Below are 14115 nucleotides of genomic sequence, written 5' to 3' on the forward strand. Positions count from 1 at the left end.
AAAGGAAGCTTTTTTCCAGACCAGGATGGCAAGGTGCAACCTGCTTGTAGGGGCAGCCAGAGAGCTTCACACATCTAAAGGACCTTCATTAAAGCCACAGGGATCTCCCACTCCTCCGGTTGCAAGAATTACACTTTTGTTTAAAAAAAAAAAAAAATAGGGAACACATCCTGCTACCACCTTGTCGTGCCTTTGCAGGGAATTGCCAGGTTCTCAACCCAAGGGTGTCTTTTCATGCTGGGCAGCCTCATCCCTACAACCAGTCATCCATCCCATTCCCTGGCAGACCCACAGCAGTGTTCAATTGATGGGCTGCACCTTATCCTTCCTTGCGGAGTTTCAGATCTTGCCTGAATAAAAGCAGCCCCGTGTTTGGTGTAAAAGCTCAACTTCTGGAGCCATAACCCTCTCTAAGGACAGTTCATCTTCTATGAAGACTGCAACACCTCAAGGTGCCTTCACCCTGTGCTGCCAATGGGGTCTGGTCATGCAGGGTAAAAGAAATGACCAGCCCTGCTGGGAAACTGGGCAAAGTTGGCCTTAACACCTTTCATCCAAGGAGGATAAATAATGACAAAGAGGATGATGGACACGGTGCCACATTTGAGAGGAACAGACGGGAAGGTGCCTGGTTGCTGCAGCAACAAGGCTGAGCTTTCGGAAAGATGGGTTTTTCTTTCTCTTTTCACCTGCCAATCTTCCCCCCACGTCAGCTCTCTGCCGCTGCGGGAGACGAGCGATGACATTTACACTCCCACTAACAAGCTGGTTCGGTGATGGGCAGCTCCATGGGATTGCATCTGGTGTCACAGAGCCCGAGCAGAGAGGAGGGGAGGGTCCTCTCAAACAGCAAAATTTGTGACTTTTTATTATTATGAGCGTTATTAGGGCAAGAGCATGTGTGGATACAGCAGGCAGAGCCTCGGTGGGACATGCAGCACTTCCTACCCCTCGTGTGGGTCTGGTCCCATGGCCGATGGAAGAAACAAGATGACAATCCCACCCAGAGAATGCCTCTGCATGTCCTGCTGGGAGAAGGAAGGAAACAAAAAAGAAAAGAAAAAGGAGATTATGAGCAAAAATTCAAGCGACAGCACAGGAACAATTCCACTTCTCAGCCTGGCTCATGATAACAGGCTGTGGCATCAGCCCCGTCCCCTCAGGTTGGTGTTCCTCAGGGTCCCACTGAGGCTGCCCGTGTCTTTGGCTCCTTGGGAGAAACCTTGTTATGGTGGCAGAGGTGAAACTCAGGCTGCTCTCTCCCTCCCAGCAGGTTGGCCCACCACTGTGCCTCACTATGCTTTCCTTCTGGATGAGACAACTTTCTGTTCACCCAAATTGTCTCAATAATAACAGTAGCAATAATAATAATAATAATAATAATAATAATAATAATAATAATAATAATAATAATAATAATAATAATAATAATAATAATAATAATAATAATAATAATAATACTACTGCAAAGTAAATGCATGAAAAATACAACAGCTCTGAAATTAATTTTATTAAATAGTGGTACAGGAAAATGTTTTAGGTCATCTCCTCCTTCTTACTGGTTGATATACTGCTGGTATCAGGAGGACAGTGAAAATTAAGAATGCACAGCCTTTCCTGGCTGTCAGACTGCTCTGCCATTTCAGCAACTGAGAAAGTGCCCTGTTGGACCATGACCCACAAACCGGAGGTGGAAAAGCAAGAATATCATGGCTGAAAGAACTGGAAATTTGCATATCCCCATGCCCAGTAAAGCCAAAGAAGCAGGGTCTCATAAGGATCTGGGGCCACAAGTTGAAGACCCATGTGAAGTCTCTGATGCCTAATATGGATTGGGCTGATACATTTATTTGCGTAAGAGTATTAATAGGTTTTCTCTTCTCTACAGCTTCTTTCATTTTCCACAAAGCTTGGAGGTCCCTGATATCTTGGAGATCTCCACCCTTCTATCAAATCAAGCTGACAGTATGGGCTGAAAATTATTAGTAAGACACAGACAAATAAGCTGCTCCACCTCCTTCCCTGTCTCCATCCTTCCTTCTGAGTGCAGAGCATGTGCTAATCAGCCACTTCTCATTAAGGAGCCAGGCTAAAAGATTAGGATGTCAAGGAGGGCAACCCACCTCTAGTGTCTTTGTCCCTCCCCAAAGTTGGTGCAACCCCTCCAGATGGAATTTGAAGAGGCAAAGTACCTGATGTATTTTAACCCAGTTTTCACAGAGTAATTGCTCCGCTTTTCTAAATCTTCACTAAAAAAATCCCCACATTTTTCAGCTGGTGCTTAAAAGTATATGCAGTAATCTGCAGAGCAGAGATGACTGAACAAAGGTACAGTAAAGCCTGGGGCAAAAATTGCATGAAGATAGATTATAACAGACCAGATAAATAATCCTTCAAATATGGAAACTGCAGAAATTAGGAGGATATTTGCAGAAATCTCATTACTGAGAGCACATAGGAAGCATTGGCAAGATTACAAACTGACCAGCGTACGGAGGTTATACAAGGGAGAAACCAAACCTGTCTGCCAGCGGTGACCGTCACATCTGCAGCGGTGCAACACACACAGTGACAGCGGTGAATCTCGCATAAGCGATGTCAATCAGCGAAGCATGGAAAGAGAGATTGCTTGTGGAATTTTTTCCAGTGACTGAAACTCTGCGGGGGTGACCCCTAACCAAACCTCAGCATCTTTCAACAGAGGATTCAGGATAGTAAGTTGCTCCCCGTGGCACTGGAGCCTGCAGCGAGAGCTCCAGCTGGGCAGAAGCTTTGCAGCTCACGCGGGCAGTGGGGCCAGATGAAGGAGCAGTAGAAAAAAAACATTTTTTTAATATTCTTGACTGGAACTCTCTATTTTTATTTTTTTTTAAAGATGCTAACTTCTCTTCTGTAACAGGAGGGCTTTTTTAATTTTGAAAATTGAAATGTTTTCATGCTTTGTGGGTCAATTTTTTGCATTAAACCCTAATACTGCAAAAGATAGAATTCTTTTGAGAACATACTTGCCTGAAAGACAGTGCCGGTGCCAGGCAGACTGGTCTTGGATCAAAAACTTTCATGCTTATATTGGTCTTTGGTTTTGGACCCTTTCAATATTGCTCCAATATAGTTTTCTGCTTCCTGAATCCTTGCCCTTCCTGAAAAGTGTGAGTTGCTTGTTGTAAAATCTACTAAGCAAAACAAGTGAATCCACTGTCCTACAAGGGCAAGGAACAAGCTGTGTCACCCACTGGTCCACGTGTCCATGGAGTAGCAGAGAACACCAAGAACCGTGCAGAGGCTTCCTTCCCAATTGCAGACACTTCTAAAGGCATAAATATTACTCTTTAACTATGTGGCTACATCTCAAAATGATCCACGTCCAGCAAGCGGGGCTGTCAATGCTGATTAGACCCTGGGCACTCCAACAGATTTGCACTGACCTGTTGGGCTTTCCCTGGGGAATCTGTACCAGCAAATAGGTATTGAGTTGATATTGCAGAGCAGCAACCAGCATGGAGAAAGGGACCTCCGTCGGGTTGCACTATAGAGAAAGCCTGTCCTAGAAGCTGGAGCCTCATACATGGAGTTGAGCCAACCTTTGGGTCCTGCTGCTGCCTGGATTATCCTAACACCCCTACTCCACCCACTCAGCTTGGAAGAGTATGTTTTGAAGACTGCACTGAGTGACATCAGAGTTAGATGTGGGGACTCAGTTTCCCCAGCAGTGAAAAGTCTTTCTGAGACTTGCCTTTTCCCCAGAAAGCCAGGACGATTCATTAGGCAATTGTAAAATCAGAATGTAGCTGCTGCCTGTGAATTGAGGTCCATTAATAGCCCTATTTATTGCCAACAAAATAATTAGCTTAGACACGCATCAATGGGTCTTGATTGCATATGAAATAACTGCCCTATTACACAGAAATCAAATGAGTTTCTGAGGACAGCTCAGGTGTCACCTCAACCTCAGTATTGAAGAGGAAAGGAAAAAGAAAAAACCCAGCTATTCCGATGTGTTGCTCAGCAACAGAATTTGCGGGGGAAACAATCTAGGAATGAAGGAATGAGCATTTCCAAGAGAACAGGTTATTTCAGGCAAGACATCAGGGACAAGCAAATGTCAGAGACTGAGAACATTTATTTTTTTCCTTCTTTAATCAATAATTTAAACTAGGCATTTTGGGTAAAATGAGCATTTAATTTAGCTGAAAAACAGAGATCCCAAACCTTTACAAATAGTCACATTGCTGAAGAAATGTTTATTTGTTTGTATGAGGGAAACGTTAGATTTACTAAACACTGAATTAAAAATTGAAAATGCTCTTAGATATGTCACCTGTTCATTTAAAGAGGAAGATGATATAATGCCAACATTGTTATATTTGTAGCATCCCTCCCAGAGCAATCTCATACTAATTTTGCTGTTCTCCTTCCCATGTGCCCTCCCCTCCCTCTCTTCTCCTTTCTCTTCTAGGACAAGACGAGCGCGCTGAGTCTCAGCAATGTGGCGGGGGTTTTCTATATCCTCATCGGAGGGCTCGGACTAGCCATGCTGGTTGCCTTAATCGAGTTTTGTTACAAGTCCAGAAGTGAATCAAAGCGGATGAAGGTGGCAACCCATTCCCAGGCCTTTCACACCTTCTTTCTGATCCCACCCTGGCTCCAAAGCTACCTTCAGAGACGGATGCAGCCCAGACCATGGCTGGAAAGCCAAGACATAGGGATAACAAAGTGACAGTGTCACTTGACTTGCTAGAAAGGAATAGGAGCATCAGAGGAAGCTACAAGAGGGTCAAGTGGGCTGTAGTGGGGAGCCGTTGCCAGATCAGACATGTGGCATAATGCATAATTCAAAATCCAGATACAAAGCAAAATCGTAGTACAAATGGTAATAGGAACACATTGCCATTTCTTAAAATTAATGACAGCAGACAATGGCAATGCTTGTGCAGCATGGATGGAGTGTGCTGGGGTTGGTGTCATACAGCCACCACTGCAATATGAAAAAATCCCCAAACCCAGGCAGTTAACAGCAAGATAAAACTGGGGGAAGATGGTAATGAATTACAGAATCACAGAATCACAGAGTGTTGGGGATCATGGTAATGAATTAGATCCTGTTGTTCCCTTTGCTGGCACCCTGCTGGCACCATTTGCAGGTTGGCAACAAGGATGTATTCTCTGAGCGTTGTTGCCCTGGAATGGATGATGTGGGTCTCCAAATTCAGAATTATGGGTTCTCTCTAAGAGAAATTGGCCCCTAATGTCTCCTGTAATTTTTTTTTTTTCTTCTGTACTCCAACATGGTCTTGGAGAAATGTACTTCCTATAACCCAGCAGAGCTGTTTCAGCCCTAAATTCTGGTGTACCTAAATTTCAGAGTGTCGTGTCAAGGGTGGATTAGATTTGAGAGGCTTGGGGATAGACATTTAATGCAGCATCTGTGGAACAAGTACATCTTGACTCAGATGACTAGCAGAGGTGATCCCTTATACAGATACCATTATGTACAAGGGTGCAGCAGGATCTGTGCTGTAAGAGTAACATGTCCCTTTTCTTCCTCATCTTGTCCTCTCCCATGAGCATGGAAATCAGGATGAGTATATGAAGTATGCAGTGAGTTTCATAAAATTTAGAGAAATTTTCACTTCCCTGAGCACTGAAACTTACCCAGAAACAAAAAGAAAATAAGTAATCGTTTCTTTGGATTTTATGTCGCCATTTCACAACGTGCTTAATGTTTTGTCAGCAATAATATTTTTAATTCACTGAAAATGTGCGACAGCTCTTTTCCCATTGAGGTTCAGAAAATTCTACAGGCAATGAGAGGTACATTGAGTGCAGGGATAAGATAATGTGAGCAATTAATGCCCCTGAATATACAATAATTAAATTCTAATTGCTGTCTACACTGTAAAGCTAGGTATGTCACAAATACACTGCAAAAGAGTGTCAGAATGCAATAGCTCCATAGTTTTAGTCTTTAAGGAGATTCTGCCCTACTGTTGGCTTCCCTGTGGTGCTTGAAATGACCCAGTAATTCACATCAGTGTTAATTTGCAGTGCTCTTGCCATGTTGAACCCAGCTACTATGGGAAGGAATTATTGTTCCCGACGTTAACATCTTGTCTAAGCTTGTCCCTTTGGCTGGGTCCCACCATCAGTGGCTGCCCCACAAAGCCATTCAGCAAAGCCCAGAGAAGCACCCAGAGAGATAGGCCAGATCCCCCTCTAAACCCAGTATCTGCTCAGCAAGTCTCTACAGACCCTGCTGGGCAAGCTGCAAGATCCACCAGCACAGGAGGCTGCTCCACACCTGGCAAGGCACTAAGTTGACTGTTTCTGAATAGCTGTTCCAGATTTATCTGTTGTGGATAATTGCTCACCTGGATATCCCAGTCCAGAAGGGATGATGGTACCCTTAGAGGTGGCTAAAATTCAAAGAAACCAAATTGACTTCATCTTTTAGTTTAATTGTTCCAAACAGGTGGTTTCCTTAGATCTCTGAAATCAAATATTTTGGACGGTATCTGGAACAGGAAGATGAGATTTAGTTTCCTGAATTAGGTTTGCATTTCCTGGTTACCTCAGGCATCGCTGTAGACAAAAACGTAGGCACATGCTCAGCTCCTCACAGGAGGCAAGTTAAAACATATGCTTGCAGTGAGTCAGAACCCGCCATACATAACAGTGCAGGAGTAGTAATAGCACATCTATGGGGGAAGTGTGTGTAATACCTCTGCTCAGATCCAGGATGACTGTTCTTATGTTGTAGAGTTTGAATAGTTTTTGCATGTGGCACGTATGCTTTATGCCCCAAAATACTGCCAAAACATTTAATTTTGAATGTAGAAGAGGGGCAAATTAACAGAGTAGATGCAGTAGAGAAATGCAGAAAGTGAGAGTCTGAATGGAGACAAGGAGGGAGAGAACAGTGACAGAAAGACACCACTGGTTTATATTGTAATTTCTCCAACATTACTAAGGACAGGGGGAGACCCCCCCGTCTTTCCTAAAAAGGGTTTTTGTTTAATTCCACAGCAATCAATCAATGAAGCCATACGGACATCAACACTTCCCAGGCCAGCTGCAGCAGGAGGCAGTGGAGAAAACGGACGTGTGGTCAGCCACGATTTCCCCAAATCCATGCAGACGATCCCGTGCATGAGCCACAGCACCGGCATGTCCCTGGGAGCTACAGGATTATAATTGGCCTTTTGACCCATTGCCTGGGTGAGAGCAGGGGCAGCCCAACTCCACCCCTTCCAGAGCCAAAAACAAACCCAACACCTACAAGACAAACAATGATGACAGAAGGGACAATTGGATGGATCTTCTCTAGGAAATCAAATCTATTTCCCTTTTTATTTGCAAACAGATCCAACGGCAGGAGAACAGAAACAGGTCTGTACTGCAATAAGGAGAGCGTAATGGGATTTAACAGACTCGTGAACCATCCCTGATCAAAGAACCACTGGAACACTAATGAGGACTATGCCATTCTGTTTTAACTTGGTTGTTAATAAGTCTTAGTGTGTGCAATATATATATTTTTTCTTACTAATTCCTGTGGTGTCAGGGTAACATCAGCCCCTTCCCCCTTCCCTGCTCAGTCCTTCAATTTGGTTTAGTTTGGGTTGCAAACCATAATGTCTGAGCTACTAACAGCAAAAAAGAAAATCTGATAAATGGCAAGTTGAACTCCCTACAGGGCGTCAGCATTGACCCCTTTTGTCCATCGTGATTCTGCCTTCTGTTGTTCTGTTGTGAACTCGGGCTGTGGAGTTGCTGCAACAAGGCAGATGGAGCTGCGAACAGCTCTCCCTGCAACAGGAAGGACTCGATGACAGAAAGAACCTAACAAAAACACGAGGCTGTTTTACAGGGGCAAAGTAATGAGTGAGTTTGGAAACCCCAGGTAACCTGAGGACAAAGTGATAGTTCTTCCAGAGATGATGAGTGGCGGTTCAAAAGAAGAATCACGTGCCTGGAGTGGAGAGCGTCATGCGTGGCAGACTAGAGCAGATGATTGGTCTAAGATCATGGTTGGTTGCTGTTTATAGAAGAGAGAAAGTAAATGCCACATTCCCCTTACATGCGACTCTTCTGTCTAGGTTATTGGGGGCTAATAAGCAATCGTGAACCATTTCTTCATTGCTTAGCTTCTGTGTGTGCTCCCTTTTTGGTGGTCACATAAGGGAACCACCTTGAGCCGGAAATAGACCATCTCAAGACATCCAGTTCTAGATGGCTGCCTATTAACCAGTAAAACATGCTAGAAGTCATGGGGCTGCAATGGGAATATCCCTGTCTTTTTGCTCTGAAATCTCTTTATGGCCATTTTTCTAATTAAGAGGGACTTTTTGTAGATAGTTGGCCAGAATAGCTTCCTGGAAGGAACTGTTGAAACAAACCAAGGAGGAGACCCTACAAGAGCTTCATTCAAATGTCCATGACATTCAACAGCATCAGGGCTGGTCAAACTCAGCCTTCCCGTCAAGTTGTGGCCTGTCTGGGTACAAAGCCAAAAGTAGCAGATCCCCACTCATGTATCCCTAGGGAGGGGGAAGCATCCACAAGCCAGGAGAGCATGTTGCTGATCCAAAACTCGGTATTGCAGAAACCTGCACTGCCAGACAGGCAACTGGGTGTCCAGAGACAAGTGTGGAGACCCAAGGGGCAAGGACGATTTTCCAGAACCACACAAAAGGTTCATTCTGTGAATCACTGGCATGGACAGACAAATACTTCTCACTCTGGTGGGCCTGAGACACCTCCCCAGAAGAGAAGGATTCCCAGGGGAGCATCTGGGGAGAGAGAAGTTCTGTGGGGCAGGGACCACAGTGAACCCACTTAGCCTTGTCCCATCTCACAGGTCCATCACTGATGGCAAATAAAGTTCAAAGCTTCTCACAGGACCCAGCAAATATCCATCAAGTGACTGAGCTGTTACTGGAGTGTTCTGAGCTGCTTTTTCTCTTTTTTTTTTTTTTTTTTTTTTCCTGCAAAATAGCAAGATTGAAGCAGGAAAAGAAGGGATGCAGGTGAAGAGAAAGTGATGCAGGCAAATGGCTGGCACAGGTCTACAAGGAGGATCTGCCTGAATATCAGTTTCCATTAGTGTAAGAATGTGCAGAGCAATACATTTACCACCTTTAACACCAGCCTAGTCTGAAGTATCTGTTCCATTTACCCACTTGTCATGCAACACTTCAGAGACCAGCAAGTCAAAGTCAAGTTTTAAACTTGGGCACAGGTCTTGTGACAATATGTTTCCCTCTCTCCACCACTAGAGACCTTTGTAATCTTCATCTCTCATCACGGAACATGAACTCTGCTATCAGCCACTCCAAACACCTCTTCAGATCACTTTGTATTGGTTATCACTTTTAATCTACTTTTCTTAATTTTAACTTCAGTTCTGTGTAAGTGCTAGCACAATGGAGACATCCCACAGGCTAGCCTGTTTCCATGTCCAGAGCCCTCGGATACATCTCCTGACCCAGCTCTTGCCACATCCCAGACTTTGCCACAGTGGTGCACCGCTGGGCGCTGTGGTGGGAGGAGGCTGTCGAGAGCCATCAGTGCCCCATCCTCCTCCAAAGACATGACCACATGGCAGCAGGTCGCAGGGAGCCTGACTGGGCAATTCGTTTTGTGAGAAGCAGCACATCTGTGCTAGGACTGACCACCTGTGACGTGAAGATGTGAGATGCAGTTTTCAAAGGCTTTTGATCAGTGGAAGGGTTAAAAAAAAAAAAAAAGTGAATAGGACAAAAGCGTGGAAAATGTTAACTTGTAATATGTATTTTTACTACACTTTTCTTAAAAATAGAGTAATGGTAAAACTCTTAAAGACATTGACATTTTTTCTCAACAGGAATCCATATTTAACAGTTTTGGCTTTCATTAAATTTTGCTCTTTGGTACCTGGATCTTTTATTTAACAGCTATATTTGTTTTAACTCTCCTTTGTTTTTTCTATCTTTTTTTTTTTCTTATGACAGTACTGCAAAGGATTTTGCTTTATCAAACACAACAGTGTTTTTCTTTTCACATTCTCTTTTTTTCAAACAACATTTTTCTTGGTAATTATTATTTACACAAAAGTGAAACTATCAGCTGGAATTTTAGCACCAAGGATCCATGTTCCATTTTTCATACCTGTCCATGCCGTTTTGTGCCAGTGCTGGATGTGTGGAAATTAAAATGATGTTACCCCTCAGGCAATATTACCCAACCTGAATCAAACGAGATTTCCTTGATTATTGCTGTGTCTGACTTGTGAACAGCAGCCAAATAAACTGCTTCAGGTTGAAATTGGGAATCTATCTAATATTTACCCAAGAGTCAGGAAACTAAACATTCATTGAGTTCAAAGTTTAAAATTTTGCTTAATTTTGAGTTTTGTGGGGTTATTTTTTGAGGAGGGCTATTAGAGGATTTTTAGCTTGTTTTTACAGAGAGAGAAGACATGGACAGCTCAGAGGTAATTCAGAACCAGCACTGGTCCAAAAATCCTCACCAGGATCAGCTTTCCTAGGGGCTCCCTTGCTGTTTCAGAGGCTGGGGCATTTAAGATGTTGCTCACTCAGATTTCACATTATTAACCTGCTAAATTCCTCATCCAAAAGTCTCTTGAAGAGGAAAAGAGAGTAGGATTTACCGGGCCTTGGACATTTATGGAGATGCTGACAGCTGCTGAGGTCAACTATAATCATTAATATCAGACTTTTATTTAGTGCTTGATGTCACAGATCTGGAAGGACTTCCCTTCCCCATTTATCATCATTCCCATTTATCTGCTGGGAAAGCTGAGACACAAAAGTGCCTTGGACCAGGTGTCCCGGGTCACCCTTTGGGGCCATGGGTATAGATGCAAGGTCTCCAACATTCACAAGGGGTTTTTTTTTAACTGCTGGTAGGTTTTAGAGATAGAGTCAGCAAGGGGCAGAATTAATATGTTTTGAAAGGGGCTCTGAACCCTCAGGCTTCAAAGCACAAGAGTTTCCCAATCAATGGGGCCTGAAGGAGAGGTTTCCCATGGGCAAGCTATGCTGGATCAGCCTATTTTTGTCTTCCACAATTGCTTAGGCTTCCAGTACTGTACTGTGGGCTTGGATCCTGTTTCACAATGCTCTTCTTGCTCAGTGGTTCACTCTTGGTTCTCAGTGATGTTGCAGAAACGCACAAGAAATGTTCATTTATATTTTGGTAAAAATGGGACAAAATTCCCTCCTAATGGAAAAAGCGAATATTCCCTGTAAGAAAGTCACCATCAAGAATCCAAAACCATCTTTGTTGAAGCAAAAAAGCACTGAACCTTGAAGTGCAACAGGTGACGAACAGATGCACCACCCAGTCCATCCCTTAGCTACAGGATGATAACCCCGGCATCAGGACTCAAACCTGGGTTGCTCCAAAAAGAGTTGACTGGACTTGTTTGTCCATGGGCCTACCTGCCCTCAAATGCAAGGAGAACTGAGCTCAGTGAAGTGATGGGGCAGGGGTGCACCAACGTTTGCTGTAACACAGTGGTACTACTAACCTGTTCAACTCCAGTAACTCAGCCATACATCTCCATCAAAAGTTTTGGGAGACATGGGGAAGTTTTCACTGGTAACACAGACTCATGCTCAGTTTTCAATTACATGGTCAGTCACCCAAGTCTCACACATGGCTCTGGGTCCCCAGGAGAACATTTTTGTCACATTTCTAACATGTTGATCCACCATGGAGGCACACGTCAGAGCTTAGATGACCCATCACAATGGTGTGTGTTACCCTTAGGACACTGATGCTACTCTTCACTGCCATGGCATAAGAACTAACAGGACAGATTGGGGCTTAGCCAGTGGAGGTTGTTCTGAAGCACCTTGGAGGCTGGAGAAGGTGGGTTCAGGCCCTTTCCATCAGCAAAGGAATATATAACATATATCAGGTTAAACCCAAATACCTTTGAGATATCTGTGTGGCCTGTTCTCTCATGGCTTTTGTGGCTGCTGACCTCTCTAAAACACAGATTCCCCAGTTGCCTTCATGTTATCTATGGGCACAAATCAATTTGTCAGCCACCAGTGCTGGTTTTGTGTCTTGGCAGCCCACTGCTGGCTAGAGCCCCCATGCTTGCATCTCTGCTACCCAGTTAATTAATTAATTGACTGAAATACAGGGATGTCACTGTGCCATGCACAGCTGCCCACCAGCCCACAGGAGGGCATGGCTTTGGGGGCAAAATCCACATGCAAACCTCAACTCAAAAGATACCAAACAGTGCAAAACAGAACTGCTTGGGCTCCACATTGTTCCAGCTTCATTGTGAAGATGACACCCCTCCCAGCTTCTGTCTTACATGGAGCTCCTCTATTCTTTTCCAGGCACTTGGTTCTGATGGTTTGAGTGTATAAGAGGGATGAATTTAGTGTGCAAGGACCTGAAAAGGTTCTCCTAGGCTTGGAGGGGTAGCTCGAGACTGATCTCTCCATCAAAATCCTGACCATTCCCATTCTGGGATCCTCCACTCAGCCCTGACCTGCAGCATCACCTCCCATTTCCCTTCAGTCCATCCCTATCTCTCCTTCATCTGTACATCAATCCCACCCTCATGACTGCCAGCTGCTCTTCTCCAGGACCTGAAATAGGCTCTGGGTATGTACATGGTGGTTGTTTTATTGCAGATAAGTCTGTATCACCTTACAGCTCTAGAAAGCAAATGAACTCACCTTCCTTTGGATGGGACCAGAGATGTGAATCCAGCTCCACACTCGGCAGAAGGGATCCCACAACCCATCACACTGTACTTGGGCAGCAAAGAGCTTTTCTGCAAATGGGTGTTATATGGAGCCACAGTCTTGCACAGTGCTGAGTTATCTGGCTGTTCCCAGAGAACTTAGGCTCAGCTCCCTTTTCCTGGTGCGCACTTATCTCGAGGGGGCATCGCTGGAGGTACAGCTGGCTCAGGGATGGAGAGAGGCAGGGTGCTGGGCATCATCTCCACCAAGTTGGTGCCCAAGTGATCTCACCTGTTGAACGTATGCAAGGGGAGAGCTGGCTCTAGAGCAGTGAAACACAGTCATCCTCACCTGCAGAAGGGATATTGAGAAGTATAATTAGCCAATGTTTGCACATCCCTTTCTCATGTGATAATTCTACAATACACACACACATGCATACACAGATATTAAGACATGCCTTTCACAGCCTAAATGAGCTGTCAAGGTGCCTTTTCATTCCTAAGGATCAATATGGTATAATGTAACAGCCACAAAGTATGTTCATTACTCTGCAGGGCTGGTTTAACATGCTCTCTGGATCCTTTTGGCAGTAATTCCTCCTCTGTTCAAGCTGGTATCAAAATTAATGGCATGTCGTGTTCTATAAGTCCTGACTTTTTAGATGAAAGGTACATGGTGTTGTTCACATTAGTATTACAGTGTAATAAATCAATGCTTTCCCACTCGAAGGATTTCAGACGATTTCACAACTTGCTGTCAGGAACTCAAAAGACAACCTGTCTGCCAGGCCATAGGCCAATAAAAAAAAATACATTTCATAAAAACAGAAAAAGGAAGGGAAAAAAACCCCGACATTTCATTGCAGTATTGTTACCTGTTTCATGCAGGATGCTGGAGCCAGGGTAGCAATGCTAAAGTTTCATCAGGCCCCATCGCACAAGGTGATGCATAGCTCAAGGGAAGAGATTCCCTGCTTCGAGGAGGTTATGGACAAAGAGGCTGGGAGGGAGATCACAGCCTGATTTCACTTGACCAAATAGGAGCAGAAACAAAAGTAGAGTTTCCTTTCTGATCACCAGAGTTACCGCCCCAGCTTCTTTGCTAGCTGCTGCCCAGAGTGCAGTTCTCTTGCTAACGACCAAGTAAAACTTAAATTGTTCTGCTCCCAGGCACACATGTGCAAGATGGGAAAAGGCTGAACTGGAAAGGGGAGCCATTTGGTTGCCTCAGATTAGCTCAAACTGTGTGACAAGCTTTCCCCGCTTCAAAACCAATGTTGTTAACCTTGAGATCTGCTTTATTAATATTTCAACATGAGTCCCATCAGGAGCTGCCGAAAGAGCTCTCCTGGACTCGTGACAGCTCGTCCTGTTTGATTCTAATCATGGATGAATGCATG

General features: G+C 44.3%; 1 protein-coding gene across 3 annotated transcripts in view; it reads left to right on the forward strand.

Moving 5' to 3' along the window:
• The window catches only part of GRIA1 (glutamate ionotropic receptor AMPA type subunit 1), a 64657-nt gene extending 57121 nt beyond the window's left edge, over nucleotides 1-7536 (forward strand). For 2 of the 3 annotated variants that reach the window (XM_010164510.1, XM_029084156.1), the window contains 2 exons: nucleotides 4457-4591; nucleotides 7003-7191. In XM_010164510.1, the coding sequence (XP_010162812.1) occupies nucleotides 4457-4591; nucleotides 7003-7191 (324 nt within the window). Of the gene's footprint in view, nucleotides 1-4456; nucleotides 4592-7002 lie in introns of all 3 variants that reach the window. The other variant, XM_010164509.1, reaches the window with a different exon arrangement.
• Nucleotides 7537-14115: the final 6579 nt, after the last annotated feature.

This window comes from Antrostomus carolinensis, unplaced genomic scaffold (assembly GCF_000700745.2).
Source record: "Antrostomus carolinensis isolate BGI_N321 unplaced genomic scaffold, ASM70074v2 scaffold9153, whole genome shotgun sequence".
In the NCBI taxonomy this organism is placed as follows: Eukaryota; Metazoa; Chordata; class Aves; order Caprimulgiformes; family Caprimulgidae; genus Antrostomus; species Antrostomus carolinensis.